The 13,023-nt window shown below is 38.3% G+C and overlaps 1 protein-coding gene across 1 annotated transcript in view; it reads right to left on the bottom strand.

Moving 5' to 3' along the window:
- Positions 1-402: 402 nt before the first annotated feature.
- The window catches only part of slc25a23b (solute carrier family 25 member 23b), a 28,896-nt gene continuing 16,275 nt past the window's right edge, over positions 403-13,023 (bottom strand). Inside the window, exons 8-10 of the mRNA XM_072693953.1 lie at positions 11,364-11,531; positions 7,956-8,106; positions 403-6,613 (exon numbers count right to left, since the gene is read on the bottom strand). Of these exons, the coding sequence (XP_072550054.1) occupies positions 6,432-6,613; positions 7,956-8,106; positions 11,364-11,531 (501 nt within the window). The 3' untranslated portion in view covers positions 403-6,431. The remainder of the gene's footprint in view (positions 6,614-7,955; positions 8,107-11,363; positions 11,532-13,023) is intronic.

Below are 13,023 nucleotides of genomic sequence, written 5' to 3'. Positions count from 1 at the left end.
GTAGTAGTAGTAGTAATAGAAGTAATAGTATTTATCCTTTTATTGGTCAATTCAATTAAATTCAATAAAGCAAAGGTTTTTCAAGCAAATATTTATAGCAAACTATACTTAATAGTAAACAAAAATAAATGAATATGTAGTGCAATGATTACAACTGGGTGTCGTGCATGTAAATAGAAGAGCACAGTAAACTAAAGCAGCTCCCTCAGAGACTAGGATAGACTATAGCAGCACCCTCAGCAACCAGGGCCGACTACCTCAGCAGCCACACCAGTCAGGAGCAACTACGGCAGCTTCCCCAGAGACCGAGAGTGACTACAGCAGCTCCAGCAGCCAGAGAGAACACAGTGAGATGACCAGATGAACGCTCCATTAAATAAAGCAGCTTCCCTCTTATAGATCTTTATTTTGTTACATTTCTACAGAAATGTTTTGCAGCTTTTACACACATTCCTATTATTTACACTTTGTCAGTAAAATGATAGCAAATATATACACTTTTTATACACAGATTCAAACATGCAGAAATGCATTAGTACAGCAGTCTTCAGCATTAAACAGTAAGTGCTGTTTTGTCATTGACTGAAAAAAAGTGCATCATGATGTAATAAACTTCAACATCCTGCAATTACCGTTCCTCCATGTTCAGACTAGTCTATATAAGCCATTCCTGACCGAAACATTCACAAACAGCCCATTTCTATCGGACTGCAAAATGCACGACACACATTCTATAGTCGTACAAACACCCTCGACTATGCAGGGATCAACTATGTGTCCAAAAGTATGTAGCCACCTGATCAACCAGTGCTTCTTCTGAAACCCCACTCCACAGTCCTCTTACACCTCTGTAGCTGTAGATGTAAAAATAGATGCATTAAATCCTTATTTTAAGAATTCTTAATTTCTATATATATTTTTACAGAATTCAGACAAATTTGGATGTTTCTCTATTTTGACAAATATTGATAAATTGATGTATTTTTGACTAATTTCTATATATTCACTCGTTTTGACAAAAACTAGTTTTTGGTATTCTGTCAAATCTGGCAATTTTCTGTATTTTGACAAATGTCTATTTCTTTCTCAAAGTTCTGTATTTTCCTTATTTTTACGAACTTTGTGGCTACATTTTCTCATCAGATCCAGTTTTTTTCAGCAGCCTATAAAGCCTATACATCCCTCTTCAGATTAATTTAAAATTAAAACAGGTTTTTGAAATTTAAAAATATATGTATTTTTAGTTATTTAATTCTACTTCTACTTTAACGTGGATTTTTACAGAATTCAGACAAATTTGGATATTTCTCTATTTTGACAAATATTGATATATTAATGTATTTTTGACCAATTTCTATATATTGTTTTCGGTATTCTGTCAAATCTGGCAATTTTCTGTATTTTGAGAAATTTCTATTTTGACAAATCTTGACAAAGTTCTGTCTTATATATAAAGTTCTGACAAATTTCCTTATTTTTACGAACTTTGTGGCTACATTTTCTCATCAGATCCAGTTAAGTTTTTTTCAGCAGCCTATAAAGCCTATACATCCCTCTTCAGATTAATTCATAGTTAAAACAGGTTTTTGAAATGGAAAAATATATGTATTTTTAGTTATTTAATTCTACTTCTACTTCAACATGTATTTTTACAGAATTCAGACAAATTTGGATATTTCTCTATTTTGGCAAATTTTGACAAATTTCAGAATTTTGACAAATTTTACCAAATTTCTATTTTGACAAATCTTGACGACGCTCTGTATTTTTTTCAAATATTACCACATTTCTTTATTATGGCACATTTCACCAAAATTATTCTATTTTTGACATATTTTTACCAAATTTCAAACATTGTCAGCTACATTTTCTCATTAGATCCTGTGAGAGTTTTTTTCAGCAGCCGGTAAAGCCTTCATATTCCTCTTCAGATTGGATTCATTTATAATTTCCTTAGAAAAAAAACAATTGCCCACGGACTTCAATAAAATTCTACACAGTGAGCGAGTATGTGGCACGAAACCTGGGTGTTTGTGTGACAGGTGTGTATATGAATATAAAGTAATGTCTTCGACCTGTAGCTGCCATTCTAACCACCTCTTTGGACAGACACCAAGTTCTACCAACCCAGACCAATGAACTCTTATAGAGCATTGATTGTTTGGTGACTGACCATGGCTGGTCTGGATGGAAGTAAAATCATAAAGTAACACCTGTAAAACGAAAATTGACCTCAGGACCCCATGTACATTCAATCCCATTTGAATGAGGCTTATTTTATCCTGGTTGAGCATGGATAGGTCAGTTGTGGTACAAATGCTGTAAAGAACTAAGCTTCACTCACATCCAAACTAGTCAAAGCTCTGTTATCTGTAAGAGAAGAATGCACAAAAGCAACATATCAAGACCATCCACCTTAAGATGGCATCCACATGGCTTTGATACAGTAAATTGTTGAATTGCAAATACAAATTCAAAAGCAAGGCATCATTAATGAAAGCCAGTGGAAACAGACTTTACCACTGATAGCATGCACGAGGCTCTTAAATACAGAACCTATAGAAGCGCCTGTACAAGGCACCTACTGTCATCCATTCATATCAGCAAGACAAAGACACTGTAAATAGTAACTTATGTAAATATGCAGTTTACCAAAAGGAACATTCAACTGTTTTTAGGCATTTAAAAAAATTAAATATTTACATGTAAAATCCTATATCCTAACAAAACAATGTTCACCGATCAGCCTTAACATATATTACAATACTGTTCAGGTCCCCTGGTACCATCAAAAGCTAAAGCTGCTGCTTTTAACACACCACCTTCAAGAACAGATTGTTCACATGCTGCCTTATATGTAGGTCAGAAGCCATTGTAACCAGATAATCAACGTTATTCACATCATCAGTGGTTTTAATGTTATGGCTGATCGGGGTATATGTGGCTTTAAAAAAACAACAACAAAAAAGCAGGACGAGGACTTAAGTTCAAATGATCTGAATAACCTCCCTTACACTGCTCCAACATTCCTCACAATGTCACATCCTGTCCATAAGAGCTAACGACCACTTCCTCCTCCAAACCTACGCTACCGCTCAAAAGTTTGGAATCACTGATCACATAAATAAGCATTATTTTATTCAACTTACAGAGTGAAATATTAAACACTAGACCTTGAAAGGTGTGTCAGCTATTTCTTTAAATGTTTTAATTAATGATTATTTTGAACATATGTATTTGGAGAAGAATAAAAAATTCTGTCCATGTTGTTGTTGTCGAAACAGCACTGAAATATCGTCAATTTTTAAACCTTTAAAATAGTCGTTAAAAATATATAAATATATAGAAATTTCACTGCAAAACTGAGCATGGACTGTGTACAGCCCATATATGAACAGGTGATCAACAGTAAATAAACCATTTTTACAGACTTTTACAGACTTTAAAATTTCAGTTTTCTGGGATATGGAACTTTTATGATTTTCCAGGTTCTCAGATTTTTGGACCCCACTGTGAAATTTATCGGCTTTGAGAATTGATCACCATTATCAAAATAGAGTTTCATTTGAATATTCTTAATGTGGTACAGCTGTCTTGGTCCTTTTAGAATCAGCTACAGCTCTGTCAGTCATCCCGAAAACTCTTATTATTATTTTATTACACAGTTTGCTGCTGTGTACTAGAAATCTGTCCTGTGTACTAGAAATCTGTCCTGTGTATTAGAAATCTGTACTGTGTACTAGAAATCTGTGAGATTGTGGAGAAGTCTAGCGTATTACGATCATTTTACACGTTTATCTGCAAACAAACATGTTTGAAAACCCTGATTACAAACTTTTGAGCGGTCGCATGTATATCTCAGAACACAGCGGAGAAGGAGCAAACATGCAAGATCACATTTTAGATAAGAGGTGGCGGTAAAGCAGGCAGATGGCTGTGAATATTCATCGTTTCCAACTCACCATGAAAAATAAATGTGTGTAGCATCACATGCTCATAATGTAGAGCTCTAGAAGCTTAACTGGAGGAGCATGTTTTCTATGCACTGTACAAATGGACATTTGTAATTGTTAAATTACATGTATTTAAATAGTAAATCTAGTATACGCTGTTCTGCAAATTCCTTGTATCTATTGGACAACAGCAATCTGGCAGTTGTGTCAAAAGCTCATGATGAATGGACCAATAAATGGTCATTTCCTCCTCCTGAAAAGTTGCCATTTTGGAGATACAAGGTTACTACATGACAGCGACAGTGATATATTAATATAGTATATAGTATAATTCAATTGAAATTGAGAAAAATTGTTTCACGTCCATTTATCCTACTGTGGCATGACTGCACTGTCCATTCGTGGCACCGGCATTCCCACAAAGCTGCTTTTAAACAATAGCTGTCATAGAAAACAGCAGACAAATAAAACAGCACTGAAAAAGGCCTCGTTTTCCCACTGACCATCTGAATAAACTCAACTAAGCCAGCATTACAGTGTGGAGTGATAACTAGTGTGGCACCGATACCGATACCCAGCACCTACACTTACACTATCGGTATTGGCAATAGAGAGCACCGATACCATGAAGCTTTTTTTACATAAACATTTTTGTTTGCAAACCATGTTATGAAATCAAACGTTTAAACAACCAGTAAAACTGTGAAATTGCACTGGTATTTTTTCTTCACTGCTCTGAAATATACATTTTAAACCAGCTGTTTGGTCGAGCTTAGGCAGATTATGCTTCCCTACTTGCACGTGTTTCAGCATTGTGGCCATTTTTACTTTTTCATTGCTCTGAAACTTTTCAAATGTGCAGTTACTCAACCAGTAAATGCTGTTCGTAGATTTTATTTGGGATCAGATATAAAAGACTACAACAAAAATTAGAACTCTATAAATATCAGGATTTATAGTCTATCCAGTATTTAAGTCAGAGTTGGTATCTGTACTCGGTATCGGCAGATACTTAAAAATCTGGTATCGGCATCGGAAAGGAAAAAGTGGTATCGGTGCATCCCTAGTGATAACTAAATATCAAACATGTAAAAACTGATAAAACTCACTCCAGCAAATGCAAGCATCTCCTGCAGGTCCAATGTCCATTACATAGAAACAGACAATGTTTTGTGACACATTTCCAGCATTCACCACAATGAGCATCTGCATGAATATACACAGCAACCAGTGCAAAATGTCAATATTTATACCATCTATTCAAAAAAATCATACTCACTGCATCAGTTAGCGGCTCAAGGCAATGTCAGTTAAAGCTAAATACTGTACAGTACCTCTAAAGTGCAAAACCATCAGATATCCAGCTCAGTTCATTCCCCACTACGCCAAGAAGATTTCCTTAAAGCTCATACTGAGCCTTATAAAAATAGTCCTCTGAGCTTATTAATACAGGTCAAGTCAGTTTTAGTAAATATATATAAATGCAGCAGGCAATTAGTAAATACACTGTAAATACACCCTGGTTATTATCTATTATCTGCCAATAAAAAAAATGGGAAGAAGTTCACAATGTCTGCGCAGGCCCCACAGTGGTGTAGACGCCAGCGTCGACACTTTAAGATAAAGTCCTTAACCTTATGTGAACTTTAACCAAATCAACTGAGGGGAAAAATATGCACTGTGTTTGTGCTTTAGAGTCAGGCCAGAATTCAAACCATTGACGGCTTATTTCAGATTCAGACCAGAATTCAAATCATTATGAGATTATTTCAGATTCAGACCAGAATTCAAATCATTATGAGATTATTTCAGATTTAGACCAGAATTCAAATCATTATGAGATTATTTTAGATTCAGACCAGAATTCAAATCATCAACAGTTTATTTTAGATTCAGACCAGAACTGAATCATTTCTGGCTCATTTTAGATTCAGACTGGAATTGAAATCATTATCAGCTCATTTTAGATTCAGAAAGAATTCAAATCATTAAGAAAGTATTTTAGATTCAGACTGGAATTGAAATGAGTACCAGCTCATTTTAGATTCAGACATTAAATTCATTAATAGCTTTATACAGATTTTGAACTGAATTTTTTTTTTTTCAATAATACTTGATGACAATTTCTTTTAATTAATTTTCCTCAGGTTTCATTGGACCATCTTCATATAAAAAAGGACTGTGTTACTCAAAGCAAGGGGTAAGCAAGGGGTGAAACATTATTCCTTCTCTCCACCATAATAAACACCACCTTTCCATTCAGTTATATTAAAAATAGCAGGTTTGTTTACAATCTACAGCAGATTTTCATGCTTCAATCATTTCTCCCGTCTCTTCATTGCCTAGGGCTGCACCGTTTATCCTTCATGTGGCTCTACCCGTCCTGCTTGGCTCATTCATCTGTGAAAAGGCTTTTAAAGCCTGCACCATTTTTTTTTCTTCCATTTTTGTTCCACGGTCATTCCACGGTGACTGGGTCTACGAACCCACTCCCAGGGCTTTCTTCATATGCTCATAGACCACGTAGGAGATGCTAACAGCAGGAATGACTTTGAGAAAGTTGGGGGCGATGCCCCGGTAAAGGCCTGGGACACCCTCATGGGACACGATGTGCTTGAACTGACCCACCATCGTCAACTTGGGCGCTCCTTCTGTGGAGGCTGGAAAGAAACAAGGACGTGTTAGCATGGGGACCTGGCATCGAAGTGGAAAGTGCATTAAAATTCTTAGGTCATTCCTATTTGACTTGATAATGTATTTTCGGACACTATTCTGTGTAGAATTCAGGCTTCAGTGTTGCTGATACTGCTGTTTCCCACCATTCAGCACACCCTGAGTCCATTTTTATAGATAGTATTCAGTACTATCTAATAATGGGAGGCTATACATTAGCCTTGTAGCTCCAATACAAAACTATAGAACCAAACTTATAGGACAGAAAGATTGCCTGGCTGATCAAAATGCATCCATCTGCAGAGCCCGAGAGCCAGACGAAGTTCTAGACCAGCAGATTCACACCAGCCGTTCCAGGGGGTTTCGTTGTTGGTATGTGCGCCACCTAGCGGCGTGCAGTTTAAAGGGAATGCTGTGGTTCCAGGCTGAAGATGTTGGACCAGTGTTTACATTAAACAGTAAAAGCGAAACCTACTATGTGCTCGGGGAAGACACTGCTATAGCTCTCATAGAAATGACCCAAATACCACTGTTTAAATGTAATCAAATTAAAACTCAGAGGGTAGTATCAGAGGGGTTATGAATGATGTTATAAAGGTTTTTAATGCCTATAAGGTCTTTTACTATAAGTAGCCTTTACTGGTTCTCTAAATAAGAGTATCTCAGCTGTTGGTACGACCTGTTGTGAATGATCGGTAAAAAATATGAGCTTATATTTAAATAAACTCTATTAATGATAATAATCAGAAAAGAGGTCAAAAGAAAAAAGTGAAAAGAGATTATTTCTTATTTTTAAAAAGGTTTTAAGCGAGTTTGTACACCAGAATATTTAATATTGAAAAATCCCAGCATCAGTAAAAAGCCTGCTTGCTTCTTTCAGACTGTTTAAATCTATTGGTCTATCATTTAGCTACAAGCACAGCTTGCCTCCTTAAAATTTTTTATTTGACAATATTTAAAAGCGTAAATTCTACGACCTAAACTAATTTATTTGGATTAATACAGTGGTATTCTCTTCTATATCTACAAAAATAATTTGATAAAGGCATCCACTGGACTTTTTCATTAAAGGTGGAAAGGAAAAATCTAAAAAGATGCTAAATGAGAGCAAGCTAACATAAAACTACAGACAACCGATGTTAAATAACATAACCTAAGCTTTAGTTAGGTTAAGTAAAAACAATAGACACAGGTTAAGTTGGGTAGTTTAGCAGGCACATTTTGGAGCTGCTGGTCTGAATCTGCTGCGACAGGCTCTCTGGCTCTGCAGATGCCGGATGTTGGGCTACTATTTAATATCTTGTATCTTTCTGCTTCGTTCATGCTCACCCTGGGCCTGCATGCGAGTGCGGATGAGAGCTAGAGGGTAACTGGCTAACTGTCCGCAGGTGCTGGACACAGTGCCGCAGCCGAGAAGCACCAAAACTCCGGGATCCGCCGAGCCCACACAGTATCGCTGCAGCCATGCATTCTTCAGAGTCTAAGAGAGGGATCAGAGAAGAAAGAGAGAGAGAGGGTGATGGAGAGAGAGATAATAGAAGATAATTAATCATGCACCTAAATTTCTGGCATCCAAATGGTCAAAAATTACTATAATTGTTAGACCATAAATAAAATTATGGAAAATAAAAACAGGGGTTTAACAGAAAAGCCGCTGTTTCAATTCAAACAGCAACAGTAACTCACTGCAGCTGATCTTCATACGTTCAGTAAGTATCTCACCCTTATTTTATCACACAAGTTCCAACCTTTCAACATGATTGGCTGAGAGGCATGCTATGAGTGACAATACTATCACTGTATAAAAGAGGCACTATGCTTTCTTTATTGTTGGATGCACTGTGATGGTGACTTCACATTTAGAATGTCTCTGACCCTGATTCTTGCTCCAACCTCATAACGTGATTGGCTGAGAGGCATGCTTTGAGCGAAGATGTCTCAAAATAAAGGCACTCCGAACTGATCTCTGCCAGTATCAGTCCGTTTGTACCCGAGCAATGACCAGGAAGCCATTGAAAAGTCATAGCCAAGCATAACACGCAACAGATAATGAGGCTGTTAAAAACAATGGACTTCTAATGAACTAACAACGTGTCCTAAAAGCAAGCAATGCTAGCAATGTCTGAATAAGCCACCAGCTGCAGATTGCCGGTTTAGACGGACGACCCATTTCTGTGTTTGAAGCATAGCGCTGATGTACTTCCAGGTTTTCACTAATTCTCACAGATTAGAGAATTTTCTCTGTGGATGTAAATAAACTTTCTCTTTTGAGAACTCCCCAGTCACGCCATCTACAGAAGCTCGAAGCCTTGGTGTTGTCATGGATGATCAGTTATTGTTCTCAGGTCCTGTCGCAAAAGTAACTCCGTCATGCAGATTTCTCCTGTACAACATATAGAGAATTCAACCCTTCCTCTCTGGAGACGCCACCCAGGTGCTTGTTCAGTCTCTCGTCACTTCAAGACTTGACTACTGCAACTGTCTTCTGGTTGGTCTCCCTTTACGCACCAACAGGCCCCTGTAACTAATCCAGAATGCAGCGGCTCGGGTCGTCTTTAACGTTTCAAAACTCAGCCACTCCTCTGCTGCGTTCTCTTCACTGTCTTCCTGTAGCTGCCTGCATCAGATTCAAAACCTTGATGCTGGCCTACAAAGCCAAGAATGGACCAGCCCCTCCATACTTGATGGGAATGGTCTAAAGCCCTTCCAGTTTCATGTACTCTCTCTCCCCACATCACCTCAATGTAATGCTAAGCGTCTGCTGGCTGATACATCAGAGGATATCCAGCGCTTTCCGCGGAGCGTTGGTTGCCTGGTGACGTTGCATTGGCGGAAGTTGGACAACAGTGATGGGAGTAATTGGTAATCTACTTATCGCCAAGTTTCTTTTTTGGGATTGGACTGTTTGTTAGGTCTTTTCTCAAGAACAAATGTAAGAAAATTCTTATTAAAGTATTGCTAAATGATTTGATTTTTGGTTTAGGCGTTTCGGTTCCAGCCAAGAGTTTTTGTTTTATCACTGAAGAGAATCACATTACTTTTAGCTATTTGGAGCTGATGATGGAAAAACGAAGAACACAAAAAAAATGTGAATACAAATGAATCCACCCTCGTTGAACCCCTGCGGCAACTGACAGACGAGAAAATGAATGAGCCCCATGTTTCCCAGAAACTGTCAGAGGCACCTGGCGCACACTTACAGACGCATGCATGATTGTAGTGAGTAGAGCTGATTTTGGCATTATTGTAGCAGAGTATGCTATATCTTCACTTAAACTTCACCCTAACCTTGTACCTTCTATACCATAACTGTATCCCTACTGAACTCACCCTTATCCCTACAAACTCTAACTGTATCCCTACTGAACCTATCCTTATCCCTACAAACTCTAACTGTAACCCTACTGAACCTATCCTTATCCCTACAAACTCTAACTGTAACCCTACTGAACCTATCCTTATCCCTACAAACTCTAACTGTATCCCTACTGAACCTATCCTTATCCCTACAAACTCTAACTGTATCCCTACTGAACCTATCCTTATCCCTACAAACTCTAACTGTATCCCTACTGAACCTATCCTTATCCCTACAAACTCTAACTGTATCCCTACTGAACCTATCCTTATCCCTACAAACTCTAACTGTAACCCTACTGAACCTATCCTTATCCCTACAAACTCTAACTGTAACCCTACTGAACCTATACTTATCCCTAAAACTCTAACTGTAACCCTACTGAACCTATCCTTATCCCTACAAACTCTAACTGTATCCCTACTGAACCTATCCTTATCCCTAAAACTCTAACGTTATTCCTTCTGGACCTAACCATGCTAACCATAACCTTATCCATACTGACCAAAACATTATCCCTATTGACCCTAACCTTATCTATACTGACCCTCACCTTATTCCTACTGGACATCACTATGCTAACCCCTCATCTTATCCTTACTGACCCTAACCTCATCTTTTCTGACCCTAACTGTGCTAAGCCAAACCTTATCCCTACTGACCCTAACCTTATCCCTACCGACCTTAACCTTTTCCCTACTGACCCTAACTGTGCTAACCCTAACTTTATCGCTAATGACCCTAAACTTATTCCTACTGGACTTAAACATGCTAACCCTAACCTTATCCTTACAGACCTTAACCTTATCCCTACCAACCTTAACCTTTTCCCTACTGACCCTAACTGTGCTAACCCTAACTTTATCGCTAATGACCCTAAACTTATTCCTACTGGACTTAAACATGCTAACCCTAACCTTATCCTTACCGACCTTAACCTTTTCCCTACTGACCCTAACTGTGCTAACCCTAAACTTATCCCTACTAACCCTAACTTTACCCTTACTGACCCTAACCTTATTCCTACTTGCCCTAACTGAGATGACCCTAATGTTATTGCTACTGACCCTAAACTTATTCCTACTGGACTTAAACATGCTAACCCTAACTTTATCCTTACAGACCTTTACCTTACCTCTACCAACCCCGAAAAACAAATGCCTTTATGTTTTTTTATGAAAAACGTCTAAAATGATTCCAATATTCTAGATGCGTCAAGAACTTGTTCTTGTCTCTTTTACCGCAAATATAAGTAATACCTTTTTGATGATGTTTAAATTATTTCAATCTGCACTGTATAAATTGTTTTTAAATACATAATAAAAAAAGACAATGACAAGTGATTCCAAACTTTTGAATGATAGCATATACACACACACCTCGTAGACTGCCAGGTCAATGCCAGCGTAGGGGATAATGCCGAGAGTATTTGGGACATAGCCCCTGTAGAACGCTCGAATGCCCTCCTTCCTCAGAATCTGTTGTGCGCAGTCCAACATCCCTGAGTACTGCCCCGTCTTCCTCAGAGTGAGACGAGTCTTCAGCACCTACCAGGCAATAACACAGAAAGACAAAGAGGGCAACATATCAAATAGGAGTGTAATTATGCATAAAAATTTCTTAGAAATACAGTCCAATATAAACTAGAGAAACTATTCACACAGTAGTTTCAAATAAAGTCAAAACAAAAGCTTTTTCTTTGAATATAGCCCAGTAATTGTATTTATTTGGCTAGGTACTATATTGCATGAGGGCTTTATTAGTGTGTATTAGTGTGTAATTATGAATAATAGAAGAAGACACAGTTGCAGAATTTCATGAAATGAACACCTCTCCAACTGTTAAACACAAGAGTGACTTGATTGTGCTTTGGGTTTTTGTTGCAACCAGTGGCAATTCTGGAAGCTAACAAACTGAGAGTGAAGGCTGAAGGCTGAAGGCTGAAGTGTGTGAGCGTGTATTTACAGAAAAGATCTGGGTCACTACTGACCATGTGTTTGTCAGCAATGTAAGTCATGAAGCTCCAGTGCTGAAAATATCTGGGCTGGTTCACTAAATCTAGGGTAAGATATTTGCTGAAGCAGTGTTTTAAGAGCCCTGTAGTGATGTAATACAGCACTAATCAAATATATTATAAACATACTAAAATGCAAGCACTTAATGCATGAAAGGTGTAGCACTGTTATTACTGTTCTCGTAGGGCAGACCCTGCTGCACGTCTAAATGAATGAGTAGCTGATTTGGCCTTGGCAATGTGATGACTATGTTCGCTCACAAACTGCTGAAGTTATGAAGCGGTTTATTTTCGGCAGCCAGCCTACCGCATCAGCCAAAAGCGTACGGACTCTGAGCACACGCTGGAGCTTCTCAGAGGAAAAATCAAAAACACTTTAAAGAACAACACTTCCCCCTTTATTCTGAGCCCACCCAGTAGAGCTTAAACTCCCCCTATCACATGATGCTTGGAGTCCCTATCAGTAATCGAAGGATGATGGCTAGCATTATCTCTTCTGGAACCACTGCTAATGCGACATCACTGGACAGCTAAACATGCCTGGAGGAGAGCACTATCTGCCAATTCTGTTAGATCAGTTAACAGACGCCTGCACTGGGTAGCATCGAGCTTAGTGATGAGGGAGAGAGGATTATCCCACCCACCCAGAGACAGTGAGGCCAATGATGCTCTGTAGGACTCACAGCATCTCTCGGGATGGATCAGCCAAGGATGGGGAAGCCTGGACACAGGTTTTTTAACTTGCAGACACACACTGCCTTTTTTTTTAATAAATTGAATCATGATCAATATAATTTACACAATGCATCTTCAGGGTTTTATACACTTGTCATTAATGCCAGGGGTAAACAGGCCTAGTAAGTCATAGTTCTCCATAAACCACACTGACAAGTCTGCACCAACTTAAGTCCAATTTCTGCTTCTGCCTCAAATCTAGGTACCCTACGCTGTAGACTGTAGACACGCACCTCCCCAAAAACAGTAACTACTAGTAACCCGGCGACAACAGACTTCAACAACTGTGA

Source organism: Salminus brasiliensis, chromosome 12 (assembly GCF_030463535.1).
Source record: "Salminus brasiliensis chromosome 12, fSalBra1.hap2, whole genome shotgun sequence".
In the NCBI taxonomy this organism is placed as follows: Eukaryota; Metazoa; Chordata; class Actinopteri; order Characiformes; family Bryconidae; genus Salminus; species Salminus brasiliensis.
Note: the sequence above shows the minus strand (reverse complement) of the source record. Positions and strands in the feature narration are given on the sequence as shown.